At 35.4% G+C, this 22,465-nt stretch overlaps 1 protein-coding gene across 2 annotated transcripts in view; it reads right to left on the bottom strand.

Annotated features, from left to right (window-relative positions):
* CACNA2D3 (calcium voltage-gated channel auxiliary subunit alpha2delta 3) overlaps positions 1 to 22,465 on the bottom strand; it is a 1,005,807-nt gene that overhangs the window by 526,176 nt on the left and 457,166 nt on the right. For both annotated transcript variants that reach the window (XM_051978988.1, XM_051978997.1), the window contains exon 9: positions 16,135 to 16,209. In XM_051978988.1, the coding sequence (XP_051834948.1) occupies positions 16,135 to 16,209 (75 nt within the window). The remainder of the gene's footprint in view (positions 1 to 16,134; positions 16,210 to 22,465) is intronic.

The raw sequence follows: 22,465 nt of genomic DNA, 5'->3' as shown, positions 1-22,465 counted from the left end.
TTCCTTTAGATATCCCTGAAATAGGTGAGGGAGAGATTAAGCATTTATATAGCACCCACCATGTGCCAGGCACTGTGCTAAGTGCTTTACAAATGTTATCTCACTTTATGAGATAGTAACTGAAATGAACAAAATACTTCAATCTTGGTCTTTCCAGAGCATTGTAAAATATAGTCTGGGAGAATATACCAATATTTTGGCAGAGGAGGTGCACTGTCTTTGAATCACAAGCACTTAGGAGTTTAATAAATGTTTTTTGACTTATTGACTGTCACACACCTTGTCCTAAATATTAGGCAATTCTTAATGGAGCTTAAGATCTCTTTAATTGGTAGGATAACTGTTATATTGTTGATTCACATTGTGCTTGTGGTCTACTTAAACCTTCAGATCCTTTATTTCATCCTTCTATCTACGCTCTGCTCTGCTATATCCTGTTATAACCCCTCCTTCTTTCCTCCATCTTGCATTTAGGAAGTTGATTTTCTTAAAACTAAACTTAAGACTTTTATATTTCACCTTATTATATTTAGCCAATGGTTCAAACTTCCAAGATCATTTTTAGAAACTTTGCCCCCAACTTGTTAGCTGGTTTTCCTTCTTTTCTAAGAAAAATGTCTTATTGTTTTATCCAAGTCATTTAATAAGATGCTAAACAACATAATCTTAAGATGAGTTCTTGGAGCGTTTACATGGGAGACTGCCTTCCAAATTTACATTAAACTATGAATTTCTATTTCTAGGGCTTCATGATTTCACAATGTCAGAACCCATACGCCTATAATGATGTCTAGCCAGGGAAAACTAAGGGAGTCAAAGTGCAGAGAGTATTGGGACTGGAGTCATGAAGACTCATCTTCCCGAGTTCAAATCTGGCCTCAGACACTTCCTAGCTGTAAAACCCTGGGCAAGTGACTTGACCCTGTCTGCCTCAAGTTCTTCATCTATAAAATGAACTGGAGAAGGAAATGGCCAACACTCTAGTGTCTCTGACAAGAAAATCCCAGATGGTCCTGAAGTGTTGATCATGACAGAACTGACCAAACAATAACAGTAAGTCCTTGGCCAACATGACTCCATCATTTCAATGATAAGAGTGTGATAGACCTTGTCACATGCTTGCTCGAGTCTAAGTGAATAGCTACCATGTGTGCTTGACTTACCTGCTTAGGAACCCCACCTAAAGCTGAAGTGAAGTCAGTATGGCAGGAATTCTCCTGAAGGAAATTTACCCAGAAGTCTGAGACTTGTACAAGTGAAGATTCCAACTAGGATCCTCTGATCCCAAAACTATATGTCATTTTCCTGAAATGGACTAACCTTTATTATAAGTAAATTAGTTAAAAATATAATTATTTAGAAAGTGAAGTGAAGGAGCCCAGAGCCATAGAGCAGACGAGAGCAGAAGGCATTAGTCAAGAGGTCCAACTACCTTACAGCACGACTGAAGCCATTCAGAAGGATCTCAAGGCTTTCTTTTTAAGCCTTCCTGACAAAATATTCTGCTCTCTTCTTCTCTAGAATGAAAGGCAGGTCAAAAAACTTTCATGGATTTTCCAATTGCAGGAGTACTGACCCCTAACCCCAGCAGCGTGGAAGGGGTATCTGGACTCTCTCCATGTCTCTGACCCTTTATCTGTCATCATTTCTCTAAGTCTATCTCTATATCCCTGTTTTTGTCTCTCTCCACCTCATCTCTCTCATTTTGTCTTAGGCTCTTTGTGTCTTTCTCTATTTTTCTCTCACTTCCCACACACAGAAGCATGAGCATCCTGACTGCCTACATCCTATTTGTCCACAGACAAGCTTAGCTTTGCCCATTCCTCAAAAGAAAGCCTACTTTAAATCCCTGAGAGGCTATAGAATCTTAAATAACTGAAAAATCAAGGCAGAATTTTAATTATAACTCACCTATCATGGTAGGGGTTGGGGAGACTACTAGGAAAGAATGTTGATGCATCCATTGCTTTAAAGATTTTTGGTTTTTAATGTTGTTATTTTTTCCTCTTGATTTGTTTTCTCTCTCTCTTTTTTTTAAAAAAGACATTTTATTAAATAAAATCTTATTTTGTCAAAAAAAAAAACAAAAAACAAAAGACTTCTTTTTAGTCCACAGTCATAAATAATATTTTTAGCTCAAAATGAGCTTCACAAGGGGTAGCTAGGTGGCGTAATGGATAGAGCACCAGCCCTGAAGCCAGGAGGACCTGAGTTCAAATGTGACCTCAGACACTTAACACTTCCTAGCTGTGTGACCCTGGGTAAGTCACTGAAGCTCAAATGCCTCAGCAAAAAAAAAAAAAAAAAAAAAATGAGCTTCACAAAATGGAAGTGGGGAAGTAACAGTTTTCAAGTCATCTTTTAAAGACAAATTCAATGGACAAAGATCCTGGATTCTTTAGTATGTAACATCCTCAAGAAAAGATCACAGGTTTTGCTTTGACTGTATACCCAGTGCTTTACAAAATGCCTGGAACACAGTAAGGGCTTAATAAATGCTTGATTTATTGAATGTAGCTACTAGTGATGATTAATTAAGTTCCTCTGACATGTAGCAGTTAAGCAGAGGAAGTATATCCTTTGCATGCACCCTCCACATAAAGTCATCCTACCTTTTCTACTTTATTAGAATGAAGTTTCCTAGCTGTTTAGTGTTTTGTCATTGTGCCCCCAGTGCCCAGACTTGTACCTGGTACATAGTAAGTACCTAATGATTGTTGAATAAATCAGTGACAGCAAAATAGTATGCAGTGGGTAATAAAATGCTGAACCTAAGTCAGGGAAAACTCATCTTCCTCAGTTCAAATGTGACTTCAAATACTTAATTGTGTGACCCTGGGCAAGTCAATTAATCTTATTTGCCTCAGTTTCCTCATCTGTGCAAAAAGCTAGAGAAGAAAATGGCAACTACTCCAGTATTTTTGCCAAGAAAAGCCCAAACAAGGTCACAAAAAGTCTGACATGACTGAAATAACTGAACTAAAGGACCTATCAGCTCCTGTCAGAGGCTGTTACTAGGACAAGTATCTGATCATTACCAGCTTCTTCCTGTTCCAATGCATTTAGCCAGCCGATGTCTGCTACCACTGTTTGAGGAAAATGTGATCTATTAAAAGTGTTCTTGGAAATCCATAGCCAGGGACAGAACAGTGGCACTAATGACCCCTGGAGGAGGCAACACGCTTCTTTCTGTCTCTTACATTTAGATCATCCTTCTTTGATTCAATGATCAAAGCAGAAGAGGAAAGCATCCTGAAAGCTGGCACAGCGGCTCAGCGGGTGCCTGGGCATCTGATCTCCTAGCTAGTTAATGCTCTGATGAGCTTGCCATCAAAACCTAATGAAGGCACACTGAGTGCAATAAGGGGGGCACTGCACCTCTCTGTAGCTCCTCAGAGATCATTTCAACAGGGTCTGTCAAGAACAACTGTTTCCTCTCCCTGGAATAAGTCAACCTTGAGCCTGTGTCACGGGTGGCCTTTGCCATGTTTAATCAACCAATACATGTTCTTAAGTGCTGCTTATGTGGTAAGTACAGAGCATGTTCTTGGCAGTGGGGATCCAAAGACAAACATGAAAACCTCTTCACCCTCAAGAAGCTTACGTTCTACCAGAAAAGACAGCACGTCCATATGTAAAGGAATCCAGTATTTGTTACCTGCCCAGATCATGTAGGATGAAGACATGCATGTGGCTCTGTCATGGACCTGCTTCTGTGAGAAAAAAGCATTATTCATTCATGGACATGCAACGTTGGGTAGCGCCATCTCAATGGTTGAATGACTAGAACTGTCATTGTCTTTGAAACTACCTGACTAGGAGAGTTTGTCTATTTGTCTGTCTGTTTCTATCTCTCTATCTCTATTTCTCCCTCTCTCTGTCTCTATCTCTCTTCAGATCTTGTATAGGGGCAAAAGGCTCACTCATTCACTATAGCATCATACAGCAACTGGGGTTCTCTTCTATACAACTCCTTAGGCTCTATGGCTCTGAGATAAGAGACTTGGGCTTTGGGCTTTTGTTTATTCTTTTCAGTTCTAGGTGTTGTATTCTGCTTTCTGGCACCTCCAATTTGGGGTGACAAAATGCACAGTGCTTTCTAGAGCCCCCCTCATTGGGGTAATTAAAATATCCTGCTTTCCAGATCCCCCAAGTTGGGGTAACAAAACATATCATGCTTTCTAGAGCCCCCATGCCAAGGATACCATCTTCATAGAGAAATGGTGACCTGAAAGTTCAAACCAAATAATCCAAGATTCCAAGCTGGAGGTGACCCACCAGTTCAACAGGGAAATCCTGAAAACCTGAAGTCCCAGAACAAAAGCCCAAGAGAAACTTTGGATTTGGAACTTAGTGGGACATATTTAACGTCAGAACGGAGTGAGGTAGTTAATCTAATGCCTCTTATGGACGATTAAGATGGTATAGGGGTTGGAGAGATTAAACTTTCTGGTATTAAGGAAAAATGTTTGTACATTTGTTTCTCCTATCTTTGAAACAAATTTTCCTTTGTAAAAGCCAATTTGACTTTTAAGTAGTTAAATGAAACTGGAGGAAGCAGTTTGGTGGCGACTTTAGCCAGTGGAAAACATCTTCTACATTATAAGGATATCAAAGAACCCTAGTGTTAGGATGAAATGTAATACCATTGGGCTTCAGGCTATGGGATTCAGGATAATCATCTTTACATAATAATATACAAGGCATTTACAAAGCAAAGCCAAAGCAAGTTTAAATGAGAAGGAGCTCACAGCTGACAGATGCAAAAAAGGACTCCAAAAGAAGGCAGTTCTCAAATGAGTTTTGAAGGAAGTCATAGATACTAAAAAGAAGAGGTAAGATGAGAACATTCTAGGAATAGAGAACAGTGAGTAAGTACAAAAAAAAATAAATAGAGATGAAGCCTGGAATATTAGGGGGGATTAGAAAGTAAAGCAATATTCTTGGGCTTTCAAGGAAATGAAAGGAAGTTATGAATGAGGATTCTGGAAAAGTAGTAAAGGGTCTTCTTTGAGAATGAAGAGAGCATTTATTTAATATATATCCTTACTCCCTAGGATTTTTTTTTCTTTAAGTCTTTCTTTAAAAAAAAATATGGAGGGATAAACTGTTCTTGAAAAGAATACCTTAATATTCATTAACAATTGTACTTTACAACGTAGCCTATGGGATAAGTATGAAAGTAGATATCTATTCATTACTTCAATACTTTACTGTATAATTTCCCCAAACCAATTACTCCAATAATGTCAATTGTGTTTGTGATTCATTTCTTTACTTTTTCTTTCATTTATTCAGCAAACATTTCTAAAGTAGACCCAAAGCTTATAGTTATAATACAGTTGGACAGATTATATCTATCCAACAGCAGAAAGGTAGAATGGACAGCATATTAACTCTTCAGACAGCCTAGTTTTGAATCTCAGCTCTGATACTTGCTGCCTGTGTGACTTGAAGAAAATCTTATCTTATAGGGCCCCAATTTTCCATGTATTAGGTGAGGATGTTAGGCTCTGAAATTCATTCCAGCTCTAAATCTTGGCATCTCAAGATCCTATCCAACTGTATGTCCATGTTATATCTTTAAATTCCACCAAAGAGCCCTTGTCTCCAGGATGCCAAAATACCTCATGGACCATCTATAGACCACATGCTCTCTGTTCACAGTAGTCTGTACTATACTCCATGTACTTAGCCTCTTTCCTTTCCTATTTGCAGCTTTTAATCTATTGAAGACTAATCTTTTATGGAGGTTTTTTTTTTTTTTTTTTTTTTAGGGAGTTTTTTGATCCATTGACACCAGCCTCCTTGTAGCTCCATGAACAAGATACTATCTCTTACTTCTGAGAATTTTTTCTGGCTGTCCCTTATGCTTGAAATGCTCTCTTTCCACAACTTTAGCTGTTAAAGTTCATGGCTTCTTTTAAGTCATAACTAAAATCCCATCTCTTACAGGATGTCTCTCCCAAGTCTTCTTAATTCTGTCTTCCCTCTTTTAACTACTTCCTATTTATCCTATATATAGCTTCTTTATATACATTGGTTTGCATGTGTTCTCCTGGACTGAAAGCTTGAGGGTGGAGACTCTTTCTCTCTTTTTATGGCTTAGTACAGTGCCTGGTGTGCAGTAGGTGCTTAATAAACTGATTATTTATTGATTATATAAGAAAGAAAAGTTATTAGTACCATCATGATAGCTTAGAACCTCCAGTTCAGAAAAGTAATATTCAGAAACAGGTTTGACACCTCTTGTCATAATTTAAAGTTTTATGTATTTCTAACCAATCCAGAACCTCTTTATTAAGTCAAAATCAAGATAAAAGAAATATTGAGGTAAAGAAAAACAACAGATCATGTTACCTTCTCTTTTATTGAACAAGTATCATGAAGGAGAAGTTAGAGAAACATAAGGTACTTTTGTCGAAGGGTATTCTCTTCAGTCCCTAAAGACCTAAGTACAATGGACAACATCAGGCTGTGTTCTCTATTCTGAGATGCTTGCATCTATCATAATCCAATTAGATTTTTTTATTTCTCTGATATAGCTCACTTTTTCATTTCTTACTTTTTCATTTCCTTTTGTGGTTATTGTTCCTGGATTACTGATGCGTTCCAGCTTTCCTTTTTATCTTCCAGGTAGGGCTGGGTATGACACTTACTCACTGCTACTTTGTTAGATTTACAAATGTTGTATGCAGAGCTCTGTTCTGCTCCTGGCATTTGTCCCGGAGTTGTCAGGCAGTAAATAGCACATCAACTGTTCCTCAGCCCTTCTGAAATCACATTGACTCTCAGGTAGATGACTTTTCCCCCCCAAGTATAGGATTAGCCTATTAAAGCAATTCCTGGCAAGAATGTTGTTGGCAATGAGTGAGAAGGAGACCCTCTTGTGATTGTCACAGGACAATCTATCCCCTGCTTTCTAGACATAGACAATGGAGGGCATCTTGAACGTCTTTTTATCATATAACCTGGAAAATTTCAACCAGTTTTTGTATGAGCAATGAACTTCCTCCCCCCATCTGATCACAAGGTAGTCAGAAAAATCAATACAAGGACACTACCAAGGTCTCTCTTAAGAACTTTAGAATTGATTGCATGACATGGGACACACTGGCAGAAGATTGCCCAGTACGCCATGCCCTTATCAAAGAAGGTGCTGTGCTTTATGAACAAAGCAAAATTGAATTAACTCAGAAGAAATGTGAGATGAGTAAAGTTAGAGAGTCCATCTCAAATGTTCAAAGGGCTATTTGTGTCTGACCTGTGGCAGACCACTTAATACTGGTCTACTCTCAGATTCAAGTACCTTTTCAGGGTTTCAGCCCTCTACAAACATATGTAAAAATAAAATCTCATGTATACCATGAGAATTGAATAAAATTCTCAAAAGAAAAAAAGGAATGAGTTATCTTAAGATACATTTTCCTTCACTGGAAATGTCTGAGTAGAGGTTTGCCAGGAATATATGGAAGGTATTCTAATTCAAGTATGGGTTAGACTAGATGGTCTCCAAAATTTTCAGATTTGATTTGATCTGTGTCTTTCAAGAAAAAATAAAGGGTGTCACCATTGGATCAATGGCCTTGCTGAATCTTCAGCACTTTTAAATCACATGAGATCCTTTAATTTCCATAGAGATTTTGTTTTGTTGTCTTACATACTAATTTTTTTCTTCTTTTCTTTTTTTCCTCATATAATTTTTCCCTTTGATGTTAAAGCCATACTAAATTTATTGGGTCCAGGCTTTAATATAAATCTAAATTTATAAGCCAGGCCAGGTAGATGGTGCAATGGATAGAGCACTAGCCTTGAGGTCAGGATGATCTGAGTTCAAATATTGTCTCAGACATTTAACATGTTCTAGCTGTGTGACTCTGGGCAAATCACTTAACCCCAATTGCCTCAGCCAAAAAAAAAAAATCAATCCATTAATTAATTAATAAATCCCTATCTGATTGCACTTTTGGCCTCTGACATATCTATCAGACCTGGAAATTATGGCTGTTGTACTATCTGTATAGAGGGAAAAGACAGGGCAGGGAGCAGAAAGGAGGCAAGGAGGCTAGCTGAAACTGCTTTTTTCTGGTTTCATAATGAAGCTGTTAGGAAAGCCACTGATTCTTGTGCACCATTTGGGGTTTGTTTGAATGGATTTCTTGCAAAACCAATGAATCTCAGAAACTTACATAAGTCACTGACCCTGTTTGCTATTTTGAATTTCCCACACAGGGTCAGAAGACAATCCACGTGAACTATTAAAAATAGCATGAGAACTGTCTTGGTTCCCTCCAAAACTTTTCTTGGTGATGTTGGATTGAAGTTTAGTTTTTTCAGTGCAGACGTGGGGATACTGAATCATAGATTTTGGAAATTTCTACTTAATACGGAGAAATAAAGAGCCAATCTGTCAAATTCTGGTATATGGACTATTTCAGGCAGGCAGTCGATAAATGTTTATTATTATATAGGAAGGGAGCAGACTATGAAGGGCTTTAAAAGGCAAATAGAGGATTTTCTACTTGATAAGCAAGGGAATAAAAAGCCCCTCAATTTTACTAAGCAGAAGAGTTTCATAGTTGGATTCATTTAGTTGACAGCTGAGTAGAAGATGGGTTGGAGCAAATGAGGGAAGGACCCTAATCAATGGATTATTGTGATTATTTAGGGGTGAGGGGATGAGATCCTTCACCAGGGTGACGGTGATGGGATCAGAAAGAAGGGAATGTATATGAAAGATGTTGAAAAAGTTCTCTTCTTTTTTATAATATAATGATTCTGTGTGGGAGTAGGTTTCTCGGGAAGTTTTCTGGAGGCAGCCTTAGTTTCAGTTCAGAATAATAATCACCTCAAATACAGCCAGCTGATAAAATCCAAGCATTTATTTTCTCCTTCCAAGTCTTGTCTCTTTCCTTGGGCCCGGGTAGCTTTCTTAGAGGCCTCTTTCCTCTTCTCCAACTGACTCTCCCCTCTCAATCTTTTCAACTGAACTCTTCTGACTGAGCTCAGCTGTTTTTATGCTCTTTTAAAGGTGTAAACTCTCTGACGTTGACGACTTCTCTGAGAGTGGGATTATGGGAGGTGTGAATTTGGATACCTCATACTGAACCCTGAAATCTCCCAAACGTATGATCTAATATGTGAGTTAATGTGTGAATTCTCAAAGGTGTAAACTCAAGAACATAAGGACTGTTTCTCTCAATTCCATTGAGTTAACACTAGGATTCTAACAAGACTTGGCAATCATTTGGATATGTAAAATGAGAAGGAATCAGGAGTTGAAGATGATGCTTAGATTTCAACCCTGTGATATGTGCAATGATGAAATCTTAAAGATCAACAGGTAAGTTCAAAAAAGGTGGGGAGAGCAGGAATGATGAATTCTGTTTTGGACATGTTGAATTTTAGATGCCAATGAAATGTCCGATTAAAGATTTTCAAATGGCAGTTGTCAATGTGATCCTGGAAATCAGGAAATAAATATGGGACTCATCTGTATAAAGATAATCATTGATTTTATGAGAGATGATGTTATAAAAAATGAAACAACATAAAGGTGGAGGAGAAGGGGATCAAGGACAGACCCCGGGAGGAAACCCATAATTATAGAATATGAGCTAGATGAAGATCCAGCTGAGGAAATTGAAAAATCAGATACATAGGAGGAAACCCAAGAAAGAACAGTGTCATGAAAAACTTAGAGAAAAGAGAGTATCCAGGATGAGGGTGATTACCTGTGTCAAAAGCTGTAGAGATCTCACAAAGAAAAAGGATTGTAGTGGGGGAAAAAAAAAACAAACATTCGATTTGATGACATTGGAGAGAGTAATTTCAGTTGAATGATGAGGTTGGAGGCCAAATGGCAGAGAATTAAGAGAATTGGAAGAAAAGAAGTGAAACAAATGATTATAAATGATCTTCTAAAGAAGTTTAGTCAGAAAAATGAAGAGAGAAATAGGATGATAGCTTTGGAAGTGGGAAAGAATTGAATAGGTATAAGTTTTCTCAGAATGGGGAGACATGGGAATATTTGTAGGAATCAGGGAAGTACCTGGTAGACAGAGAGAGATTGGAGATTTAATTAGATTGTAAAGAACGAAACACAGCAGAGGGAGATCAGAGAAATCCATTATGAGAACTGGTACTTATACTAAAGTCTTGAATTGATCTAAGAATTCCACAAGGCTGAGGAGAAAAGGGAAGACTCAAAAGCAAAAGGTCTATATGGAGTTTAGAGTTTACAGTAAAGCTAGTAGCCCTGTTTCTGTGCCAAATCTAGTCCTTTTGCAAGTAAACTAAGAATCATTATTTTATAATGATGAATTAACTCACTCCCATAGATTCAATTACCATTTCTAGGCAGATGACTGTAAAACCTTCTGCTCTGCCTTGCCCATTTTCCTGAGTCCCAATCCCACACTGATAATTATGTGTTCAAAAAATTCCCTGTATATCTTTTCAGCCTTTCAAAATCAATATCAACAAATAAACTCACGATCTTCCCTCTAAAATATATACCTCTCTGAAGTCTCTTTTTCTGTTCAAGTGGCCACATTTCTGCCAATGATTTAAGCTCTCAACTTCAAAATCATCTTTTATTTCTTTTCTCCCTTACTCATCACATCCTATCATTTTCCACATACTTCATTTCTGGCGCTGCATCATTTCTGAGTCATCCATGTACTTGTCTATTCATTTTCAAGAACTCAAGTCAGTGTAGAAATGAGAAAAGACAGAGTATAGATGTATGCTATTAAGGAAAAATCCATCCCACCCCTATCTTCTTTATCTATTGTTAAGAATGGCTTCAAAGGGAATCTGTAATTCTTCCTGGATATTTAACAGATTTAGGAAGTAGCTTGATTTAGAATATGTTGTTATATATATTATATATGTTAAGAAAACGATCTGGAAACTGTGATCGAGGAAATAGACAAGGATTTAGTGACTATGATTATAATGGATTCTGAGAGTATATTCCAATAAGATGGAAATATTAAAACAACAGATCGAGTGAATGTGAGTTTGTAGTTTGTCATTCAACTGATATTTTCAATTGAAAAAGAGAGCGAGATCTTCAGATTGAGAGGCACTGTGTGACTAGACATCCGTAACTGGCTCGATAAGTCACTTTGCATGATCATGCTCCGATAGATCAGTATTGGAATTGTTGAGTAAAGAGACCCACAGAATCACAGATCTTTCCATGATTTTTTTTTCCTTTATTGGGATGGATATGGGTTTGTACATGAGGATAAGATTTGTGAAATGACTGCTACTTTCCACAAAGCACATACCAATATGCAATCAGCAATGATGGAAGATGAAAATCCTTTGGTTTCTGTGTTTTGTGTTTTCTTGTTCTGGTAGTCGAGTTGGTAAAGTGGGGAGACAAGTATTCAATTATATAGAATTGAGATGCCATCAATTTGGGAATGGTGGAACAAGATGTGGTATATGAATGTAATGGACTGTTATTGGGTTTTAAGAAATGATGAGCAGGTGGATTTCAGAAAAGCTTGGAGAGATTTACAAGAACTCATGCTGAGTGAAAATGAGTGGAACCAGGAGAACACTGGGCATAGTACACAGAAACCCTGTGTGGTGATCAACTAGGACTTAGCTCTTCTCAGCAAAGCAGTGATCCAAGACAATTTCAGAGGCTACATAATGGAAAATGCTATTCATATCCAGAGAAAGAACTATAGAGTCTGAATGCAGGTCAAAGTAAACCATTTTCAATTTATTTTTGTAGCTTTTTTTTTTCCTTTTACAAACTGCATTTTTATGCAAACTCTTTTTTCCTTCACAATATGACCAATATGAAAATATGATTTATCTGATTGCACATATATAACCTACATCAACATTTCAGGGAAAGGGAAGAGAAAGAGGAAGGGAAAAAATTTGGAACTCAAAATTTTATTAAAATGCATGTCAAAAACTGCCTTTACGTGTAATTAGAAAAAATAAAATGCAATTTCAAAAAGTAAAATGCCATCTCCTTCATGAAGCCCTGCCTGCTTCTACAACTGTTAGAACACTCCTTAGAAGATGCTTATAGTTATTTTATTAAATTATGTTTTGTATACAGAAAGAACATTGTGTTCTGTTTATGCTTATAAATGTAAATCTTTTCTCCCTCCTTAGGACATAAGCTCCATGAGGCCGAAGATGATTTCACTTTTGTCTTTGTATCCTCTGCACTTAATACAGTATCTGGCACTTAGTCATTTCTAAATCTGTGCCTGTTGATTATTATAATCTCCTCCCTTCTGATCTCTAATGTTTGGTTACTTCCTTACTCTAATTCAATATTTTTTTTGTTTGTATGTGTAAATGCTTGTAAAGTAATTTCTTTTTATTAATTCCAAGTATGATTACATCATTAACTACTTGGAAACCTTCAGTGGATTTCCATCACCTAGGAATAAAATAGGAAATTATAGATATAAATGTCAATAATCACACATATGTGTGTGTGTATATATGTATATATATACATATGTTTGTATCTAGCTGTATATACACACATACACATGTTTATATGTATAGAAATTTATTTTATATATGATTTATGTATATTTATATACAATATATTATATTTGTATCTATATGTATATACACCTACACATGTACACAAATATAGAAGAGCCCTTGAAATGCTTGTATACATGGATTAAAAGTCTTTCTCAGCATCACAGAGCCAGCCACCAGCAAGAGATAAACCTGAGTCTTTTCTGCATCAGAGGCCAAACTCTAACCATTGCACTATGCTCCCTTATCATTAGCCTACAAATCCTTCAGAAGAATTTTCACAGTGAAATTCCACCTGATTTCTTCTGATATCGGTTTCAAGCTTCTTTTTGGAAGAGCCTAATGTCCCACTGTTGAAATCCCATTTTTAGTAGTCATTTATCTTGCTTTTACCTAGAAAATGAATATAAACAATATTTTGCTAACCAATTTACTCCTTTACACAAATGACTCCAGTGTTAGAGTTTGTGCATAGTTTTCCTCTAAAACTCTAGTTTGAATTTTCTTTTTCCCTGGATTTATTGCTCCTCAACTCACTTGCATTCATTAAATCTTTTTATTGTATTAAGTTTATTTATTTTTAATACACCTTGCTTTATGAATCATATTGGGAAAGAAAAATCAGAGCGAAAGGGAAAAAACCATGGGAGAGATTAAAAAAAAAAGAAACAGAAAAAAGAAATAAACATAGCATGTGTTGATTTACATTCAGTCTCCTTACTTCTTTTTCTGGATGCAGTTGGCATTCCCTGTGCAAAGTCTATTGATACTGCTTTTGATCACTTAGACACTGAGCAGAACCTTTTATAGTTGATCATCACATATTCTTGCTATTAGTATATATAATGTACTCCTGATTCTGCTTGTTTCTCTCAGCATCGGTTCATGTAAATTTTCTACAATCAGTTGTTTGTCATTTTAATAGAACAATAATATCCCATTACCTTCATGTACCACAACTTGTTTAGCCATTCCCCAACTGATGGGCATCCGCTCCTTTTCCAAGTCTTTGCTACCCCAAAAAGAGCTGCTACAACAATTTTGCACACGTGAGTCATTTTCCATTATGATTTCCTTGGGATAAAAACCCAGTAATGTCACAGTGTATGCACAATTTTATAGCCATTGGGCATAGTTCCAGATTGCTCTCTAGAATGATTAGATCAGTTCACGACTCCACCAACAATGCATCAGTGTCCCGCTTTTCCCACATCCCCTCCAACATTTATCATTATCTTTTCCTGTCATCTTAGCCAATCTGAGTGGTATGAGGTGGTACCTCAGAGTTGTTTTAATTTGCATTTCTCTAATCAATAGTGATTCACAGAGTATTTTTTCATATAACTATAAATGGTTTTAATTTCATCATCTGAAAATTTTCTTCATATCCTTTGACCATTTATGAATTGGGAAATGACTTATACTCTTATAAATAATTAATTAAATCTTCTTTTCAGGACTATTTTGCTTGTGTGGAAATAATCATAAAACTTCCATCAACAGAGATAAATGATTACTGAAAACATTCTTTATCCTATTCATTCCTACTGGATCTCATTTTAGCAAGCTCCATGACCCCAAGAAACCTTAACTTCTATATTTACTTAGTTTTCTTCTAGAGATCATGATCATAGGAAAAATCTCATAGTGGTTGGGATTATAAATCCTAATGGGTATAATGATGCTACTACACAATAGCAGTGTCATTAGTCAAGTATATGACTTACTCAGAAAGATCTGTATTCACAAATATCCCTCTCTGAGCCTCAATTTCTATATTTTTATAATGGGGATAATTATGTCTGTTATTAGCCTTGAGGCGTATAAGCTTTTTCCAGTGGTGGAGTCATATAAAAAAATTCAAAGATAGAAATGCACTAATAAGTCCCTACTTTCTGTTCTTGGTCTATCATTTTTCCCTTGGAAAGAACATCTCTCTTATAAGTTTCCTCTTATAGAATCCTAGATTAACAATACAATCTTTTTTACCATGTACCATAAAAGGCAAGGATTTTGAGAAATAGGGAATTCCCAGTGGGCCAACCTAGCTTTGGTTTTGTGACACTCCTGCTTATGTTACTACTCATCCAAAGCTGAGCAAAGCAAAGAAGCAAAGGACAGATCTGGCAGCCAAGGTGGTTGTGTGCAACAATTTGTAGCATGGCAGGAAAAGCGAGTTATATTGCATTAAAGACATGAATACAAGCCTAGAAGTTTTTATGACTCAGTAACAGTTATCTAACTGCATTTCAAGAAATCCCATTCCATTAAAACAAATCATTTAATCTCTATGAAGAAGATTCAACTGGCAATGTTTTTCCTAAGACAGGGTCGAGGTTCACAATAGAGATGAGATTTTCTTCTTTTAATAATTTTTCAAAAATACACCACTTCATACTCCTAGATCTATATAGAAACTAGAGCCCAGACACTATATCTATAATCTTAGTAGAACTTTGTCATGGAGAATAATTTTATTCTATATAGTTTGAGTGTCTGCTGCCGAAGAGTGGGTCATCCTACAACCATTGGGAAAGTTCATTCATATTCTTTGAATTTAGCTTTTGATATAATAAATAAATACCACATATTGGTCCTGATGTGTACTATATCCCAAGACTGTTAATTATGCAACAGCCTGCTTCTCTGTGAGTTACAAACAAAAAAGGGAACAACTTAAGTGTAGATATCTACCACTTCAGCAGCATAAGTAAGTTATAGGTAGCACTCATCACCTGTCTGTGACCCAGTGTCACCCAGTTATTCTTCGTGTTGTTTCTGTGAGATTTAAGAGAATGAACTTGTATGAAGGGCTTTTTATGTTTGGAAATAGAAAATAATAAACTCAGAAATATTCATCTGGAACAGAAAAGAATGTTCAAAGAAGTCATTATACAGATGAGGAAACTGAGGCTATAGGAAATTTGATAACTTGCCAATATGGTCACAGAGTAACAAAATGGATTTGAATGGTGGTCCTCCAACTTCTTAAAGAAGGCTCTTTTTAGGGTAGCACCATTCCTCTTTTACAGTGTTCAACTTGCTACAGGTTTGAGTGCTACATTTGCCCTTATCTCACCTCAGATTTTCAATTTAGCCTCTTGAGATATCCAGGAGAGGAGAGTTTTTGAGAATGAAAAGTGAAATCATTGGGAAATTGTATGTCTTTTACAGAAATTGATTTTGTTATATTTACTAGAAAATGTTTCCTAAAGCAAAGATGACCTTCCTAGCATTAGAAGAAAGGCTCATTTCAACTGATTTTCCAAGAATAGAATAAAAGCCATGTATATTTAAAGACATTCAAGTTAAAGTGTTCTGCTGGGGGGGGGGGGAGGGATGTAATCTGCAGGAAAAATAAAAATGAGTCAACATTTTCATTTCAATGACAACCATTTCCATAAAATGATTTGAAACAAACAATTAAATACCTTACACATCAAAATCCCCTTTGAATAGCCTAAACAATAGATTATTATTTTTTTTTATTTTAATAAATTAGGGTTGAGTTTATTCACAAAGGCTTTTATAATCCATTGATTGATACTCAACACCACATTACACACACATTCCCTCGGCTCTTCTGCCTCTCCTTACCTCTTTGTTAGTCCTGTCTGCCTGGACTAAGGTCCCGTTCAAGCATGGCTCTACATAATGGAGTTCTTCATTATACTGGAAAGGGAAGAAAAAAAAAAAAAACAGAAGGGACATTTATTTCAGGGTCTTGAAAGGAGCAGCTCAATTTAACAATTTAGAGTCACATACCCATGTACACGTGTAGAAGATGCAATAGTAACAGTGCAATCACAAGACTCAATTCCTTTAAAACTATGAAGTTTCTCTTGGTTAGAATAAATAGTGGAGGTTGCATTTTTTTTTTTTTTGCATTGGAAGGGAAAATTATTGAAGTGCCAAGATATAGGTGAGTTCAGAATCCATGCAGTTAAGCTAATCACCCAACAGGGACAACTCTAAATGCATGCAGCTTTAATGAAACTGGTTGACAGCAAACCTCCCAGGTAGGGATCTGGATAGAATTACAGATCCAGAGCCGAGACCCTTCCAGCTCCAACTCCCCCTGCTTCATTTGAACAAAACTGACAAACATTCAAATTAAGCCACATACTTGGAGGAGGTGGTTGTAGAGGAGGGGTAGCTAGAGAGAGACTTAGAATGATGAAATAATGGACTTTGGTCATCATGATTGCAAATACATTCTAAAACTGTCACACAGAGAAATATTAGCATGGAAAACTTCCCAGTACCTGGCTCCTGTCTGCCATTCTATTGTCCATCTCCAAATCTATTTTATATCCTGTCTCCCTTGTCTACAACACATTGCCTTCTTACCTGCCTCCACCCCTTAGAATTTTTAGCCCATTTGAAAGGATAGCTGACCTACCACCTTATAAATGAGGTCTTTCCAAATTTCTCTTGGTTTTTAGAAGATTTTGCTCTTGAACAACACTTTGTTTTCCTTTTACTTCCCCATATATGTATTAATTCCCTCTAAAGAGAATGTAAGCTCTCTGAAGACAGGGATACGTTTGTATTATCTTAATATCCCAGCCCAGTCCCTGGTGCAGAACATTTGCTTAATAAAGTGCTGAATTCAAGTTGTTACACATGGTAAATCATGAGTCAACACCCAACTAAATGACAAGGCTCAAATTCTGAGACTTATGAACCTCCTCCTTTGCTCTTTCAATTACAACAGTTCCATGACACTTTCAGGCTGTTAATCTCATTCAACTGGTGAAAATTTTTGTTGTTGTTGTTGTGGTTCTTGTTTTAATCAATATACTAGAAATGACATATACCAAGATGGCCAGGACTAAAAAAGTTAGAGCAAATAAAAGTTAGTTTTTGCTTTTGTTTTAACTTGTTAATTTAAGTAGCTAATAGATTATCAGAGGTTTTGAAAAAAGTCCAGTTAGTCTCCCTCAAAATATACCTGCAATCACAGGCACAAGAAGGATTCTATTCACCTTTCTGTACTCCACTTATCCCACTCAACTTTGCATTTGCAAAAGCAGGTCGAGTTCAGATACATGGTCACTTGCTAAGATACTTGTATCTTAGTTGAATACTGGAGGAATAACATTTGTCTGGCAAAACAAACAATATACCCCAATCAAAATTTGCTTAACCAAAGGAGAAATCAGCTCTCGGAACATCTTTCATTATTATTAACATTTGTTTTTCCTTCTTGAAGGTCACAAGAGTTCTTCCTTAAAAGATGTCATCTCCCCATAATCCTCACTTGCACAAAGACAAGTTTTGCTCTCTCAAAAGGGGGTAAAGGAATAAATATATAACCACAAAGTATGACAAGAAACTGTATTCTGACAAAAAGAATTTCTTTTAAAAGGACAAAGTTCTGGTATAATGAGAAAATATCATGAATTCCAAAAATTTGAAGATATATTAAGAAAAAAAAACAGATTAATATCAATTATCTCAGAAATAAGCCTAGAATTATCACAAAACACACAAAAAATTGAGGAATCAGTACCAAGAAAAATAGAGAACTAGCAACAATAAGGAAGATTGAAAGAGATGTCACCAGTTTAAAAAAAAAGGCAAGCCAGTAATAAAAACTCAAAAAAGCATGACTTATAACTGGAAAATTGAAGTAAAAACATGGATTCCTTGAGGAGTAGAGGCATTCCAGTAAAAGACAAAATACAGAAATGGAAGAAGAAATAGCAAAAATCAAATATACAATTTAACTTGAACAAGGTTTCATTCCATCTAAAATAATGCTGTTAGAAGTAGGGTACATGACTTGGACAGAAAATATAAGAATAATCAGCTTCTCATAGAAACATAACAAATACAGGGTTAGATGGTGTGGTGGATAAAGCACCAGCACTTCAGTCTAAAGGACTTGAGTTTAAATCCTCCCCTAGAAACTTAATACTTCCTAGCTGTGTGATCCTGGGCAAGTCATTAAATCCCAATTGCCTTGCCCCTTCTACCAAAAAAGAAAAGAAAACAAATGTTTGACTATGATATTTCACCAATCTCAGGATTCTCAGGTTTTTTTTTTGGTTTTTTGTTTGTTTGTTTTTTGTTGTTGGTGTTTTTGTTTTGTTTTTTTAGGATTCTTGAAATTATGGGACAGTTTAAAAATCCATAGAATCTATGAGATGACAAAAGAGATTCCATTTTTCCAGACTAATTATCCTCACTGCCAGAGTTTGATGGTAAGACAAATTATTTTATAATAATATATTATATTATAATATAATATAATAACAAATTATATTATAATAATTTCTCCTTAAGAGAAAAAAATCTAACAAGAAGTAACAATTCCAATGATACTAATTTTTTCATTCAAAACAAGGGTATAGCACTTATTCCAAGATAAATTGGAAGTATAAAATATAAGGCAAAAATAATTATATAACCATTCTAAGAATCTCTAGAGAAGAAAGCATACTTTTTTTAGTACAAAGTAATCACTCAAAAATAATTTATTAGGCTGCATTGTCTTTATAAATGCTTTAATAGCCAAATGAAACCAGAAGAAAAACCCCACCAGGTAAACTCTAAGATGGGGAGGGATTGAAGAGTGGGTATATTTAGAAATTTTAAAATAATGAATGACTAAATTATTTCCATATCAATAATCAACAGGGAACAACAGTAGTACAACTGTGGGGTCATTTTAACGAATACTATAAGTCATTGCAACAACAGGTAGGAGAGATAGTGCAGCAAAAGAAACAAAAGAACGAAAAGAATGAATAGAAGGCAGGTCAAGTCTGCCTAGGATCTGGGATATTAAATAGAAATTTAGTAAAAAAAAATAAATTCCTAGCAACTTTTCTTAATGTGAATATTTATTTAGGGATATGACATGAAATTATACAATAACAGCCATACAAGACAGGTGTGATCTAGAGTTCTCCTAAAGTTTCTGGTGCAGCTCCAGAATAGTAAGAATTATAGAAATTATATCAGATAAAACATAGTGACTATTTTTAAAGCAAAAAAATTATATAAATTGCAAAAAATTTGGAGAGGAAAAATAATTATTATAGGACAGTCACACCTGATTAACACAATAGGATACATCGGGAAGAATTTAAAATAATTATTTCAATGAAATGCTCAAAATCAACTAATTATAATCTCTCTCTGTCTCTCTTTTTCTCTCTTTTACACACACACACACACACACAAACATAAATGCCAAAATGAATTTCTAATCTCAATGTGAATATTTCATATGTAATAGGAGAGATTAAAAAATTAACCTTTAAAAATGAAAAGAACATTTATAAAAATTGATAACACATCAATTTCTTTAAAATTATGAATCAATGGAGAAAAGTGGGAAAATACATTTATATTGCTTGACATAAAAAACATCTTTTAGTGGAGAGAGATGATCAAAAGATATTGACCAAAAAAGAGGTTGAAATGATATTTGAATTGCTAAATTATAATAATTAGTTCTTTTTAGAAACCATGAAGACAATAAGATTAATAACCACAACAAATAGCTTTTTTAAAGATGCATAAAATCTATAGTTATAGCAATCAATGAGAAGATAAAGGAAATCAAATTATCAAAATCAATTCTAAAAAGGAAGAAAAATTATTGAATATTTGCTTCAATAATATACTAGTATAGGTAGTTCTATATTAGTTATACAAAATAAAGAGCAAATTGATAAATTCTATCTCTTTATAGTGCAAAACAAGACATAGATTTCTATAAAATCAGAGAGAAGAATTGATTCAGGGGCAGCCAGATGATACAGTGAGTAGAGCATCAGCCCTGAAGAAAAGAGGATCTGAGTTCAAATCCAGACTCAGACACTTAAAACTTCCTAGCTCTGTGACTCTGGGCAAGTCACTTAACCTCTACTGCCTCAGCCAAAAAAAAAAAAGTAACTAATTCTGCTATTGACATATTGTAATAAAAATTATACCAGAGAAATGTCCAAGAAAACACTCTCAAATATTTAAAGGACATACAATCTCAATGTTAGAAAATGATTTACCTTTTCTTATTCTATAAGATGGAAACAACTGTAATCCCCAATCAATAAGTAATAAGGTATACAATGAGAAATATAAAGCAACAAAATTGTCAAATATTTACCCAATATTAAATTAAATCCTAACAAGTAGGTCGCAACATATTTTCCCAGTATATCTCTTACTTTGTCCAATCTTTCCTATCTCTTGTTTCTTGACTTTTGTCTACAACAGGTCCATGCTTCTATTGAAGGGCCATCTCCAGTCATCTTGATATTTCTCTTGCCACTAAACACAGATGACTCTGAAGGGGAAAGTGAGGCTGGTGACTTTACACAGTCCTCCATGACTTAAATCCAATTCACTTGCATTTCATGGCATCACCTCCCTGATGTCGGGGACCTATTCATGAATGAAAGGCAAACAACTACAATTGTCTTTAAAATATCCTCACTTGATTTGACTATGTCAGAGTCATAGGAGTATAATCCTATAATTACTTTCTCCCATCAGCTCAACCTTTGGAGAAAGCTGTTTAAATCCAGGTATATATTTCCTCTTCTTTTACTAGATTCTAAATCTTCTAAACATCTGGCTTGTCCATCTCATCCCTCAATTGAAAAAAGTCTCTCCAAAGTCAAGGATGATCCTTGGCCTTTTCTCAATCCTCATCCTGACTGCCCTGTCCATAGTCTTTGGAACCATCCAATTGTTTTTCCTTCTGAATACTTTCTGTATAGAGCGACCATACTTTTTAAAATGCAGTCCAGGATCTTAGCCCTCTTTTTTTTTTCTTTGCTACATCACACAGATGACTCATGTTGACTTTGAAATTCAGTAAAGATCAATAAAACCCTCAGATCAATTGATGATAAACCACACATTTCCATCTTCTGAAGTTGATTTTTTTTAAACCCAAGTACAAGATTTTGCATTTATTCCCACGCAATTTCATCTCATTAGATACAGCTCGATGTCCTATTCTGTCAAGGTCCATTTTGTGGATGTTGCTATCTCATGAGTTAGCATAAGAAACTTTCCCTCTGAAATCTCTAAAGTCATTGCAGTCAGATGCAAACACTAAAAATTATCAAGAAGCAGAAAAAAGGACATTATCCACAAAACAAAACATAGTTTGTAGGGCAACATAGTGGATAAAAGACTGGAGTCGGAAAACTGTAGACAGTAAGAGGGTGTTCAAGTTCCACAGCTAAGTTCTGTTACCATGGACAAATTAACTTAATCTTCCTCACCCTCAAATTACACAGCTCTCAAATGAGCAAAATGATGTCTGGAGCCCTACAAGCTAGAGTTATGAAATTCAAAAGAAATAATGAATTAAAAATGTAAGTTAAAATAATAGCAAATAAAAATTACAATAAAAATATAAAAGAATACTATTAGATCATTTCAGGGCTATTCTTTGCTGAACTTCATTGAACCAGCTGAGAAGAATAAGAACAATGATGACTATGGCCAGCATAAACATTTCTTTTTTGTCAAGATTTAACAACGGTATAAAAATTTTAAATGATATTTTAATCGCTGTTACCACATAGAATATTCATGATTTCTAAAATACATCAAATGAAAAGATTTGAAAATACAGAGATTTAGCAGAATATGATCCCTGTCATTCTGTGTGCAATTGGAGATGCATCAATCCCAAGCATTTATTAAGTACCTACTATATGCTAGAAGCTCACCATGTGAGGTGCCATAGAGATGAGAAAGAAGAATGAAAGAATCCCAAGATATCCCTAAAACATTGTCAGTGAGCTTAAGAAAATGAACCTATATACCAACAATTTTATTCAATTATAAAAGCAATCATATAACCTAATAGTACCATAGTGGAAAGGACATTAAGTAAAAAAAAGGACAGAATATAAGATGATTTATCTTCGATTCAAACTTCATCAACTATAAT

Source organism: Antechinus flavipes, chromosome 1 (assembly GCF_016432865.1).
Source record: "Antechinus flavipes isolate AdamAnt ecotype Samford, QLD, Australia chromosome 1, AdamAnt_v2, whole genome shotgun sequence".
In the NCBI taxonomy this organism is placed as follows: domain Eukaryota; kingdom Metazoa; phylum Chordata; class Mammalia; order Dasyuromorphia; family Dasyuridae; genus Antechinus; species Antechinus flavipes.
This window is presented reverse-complemented; position numbering and strand designations above follow the sequence as displayed.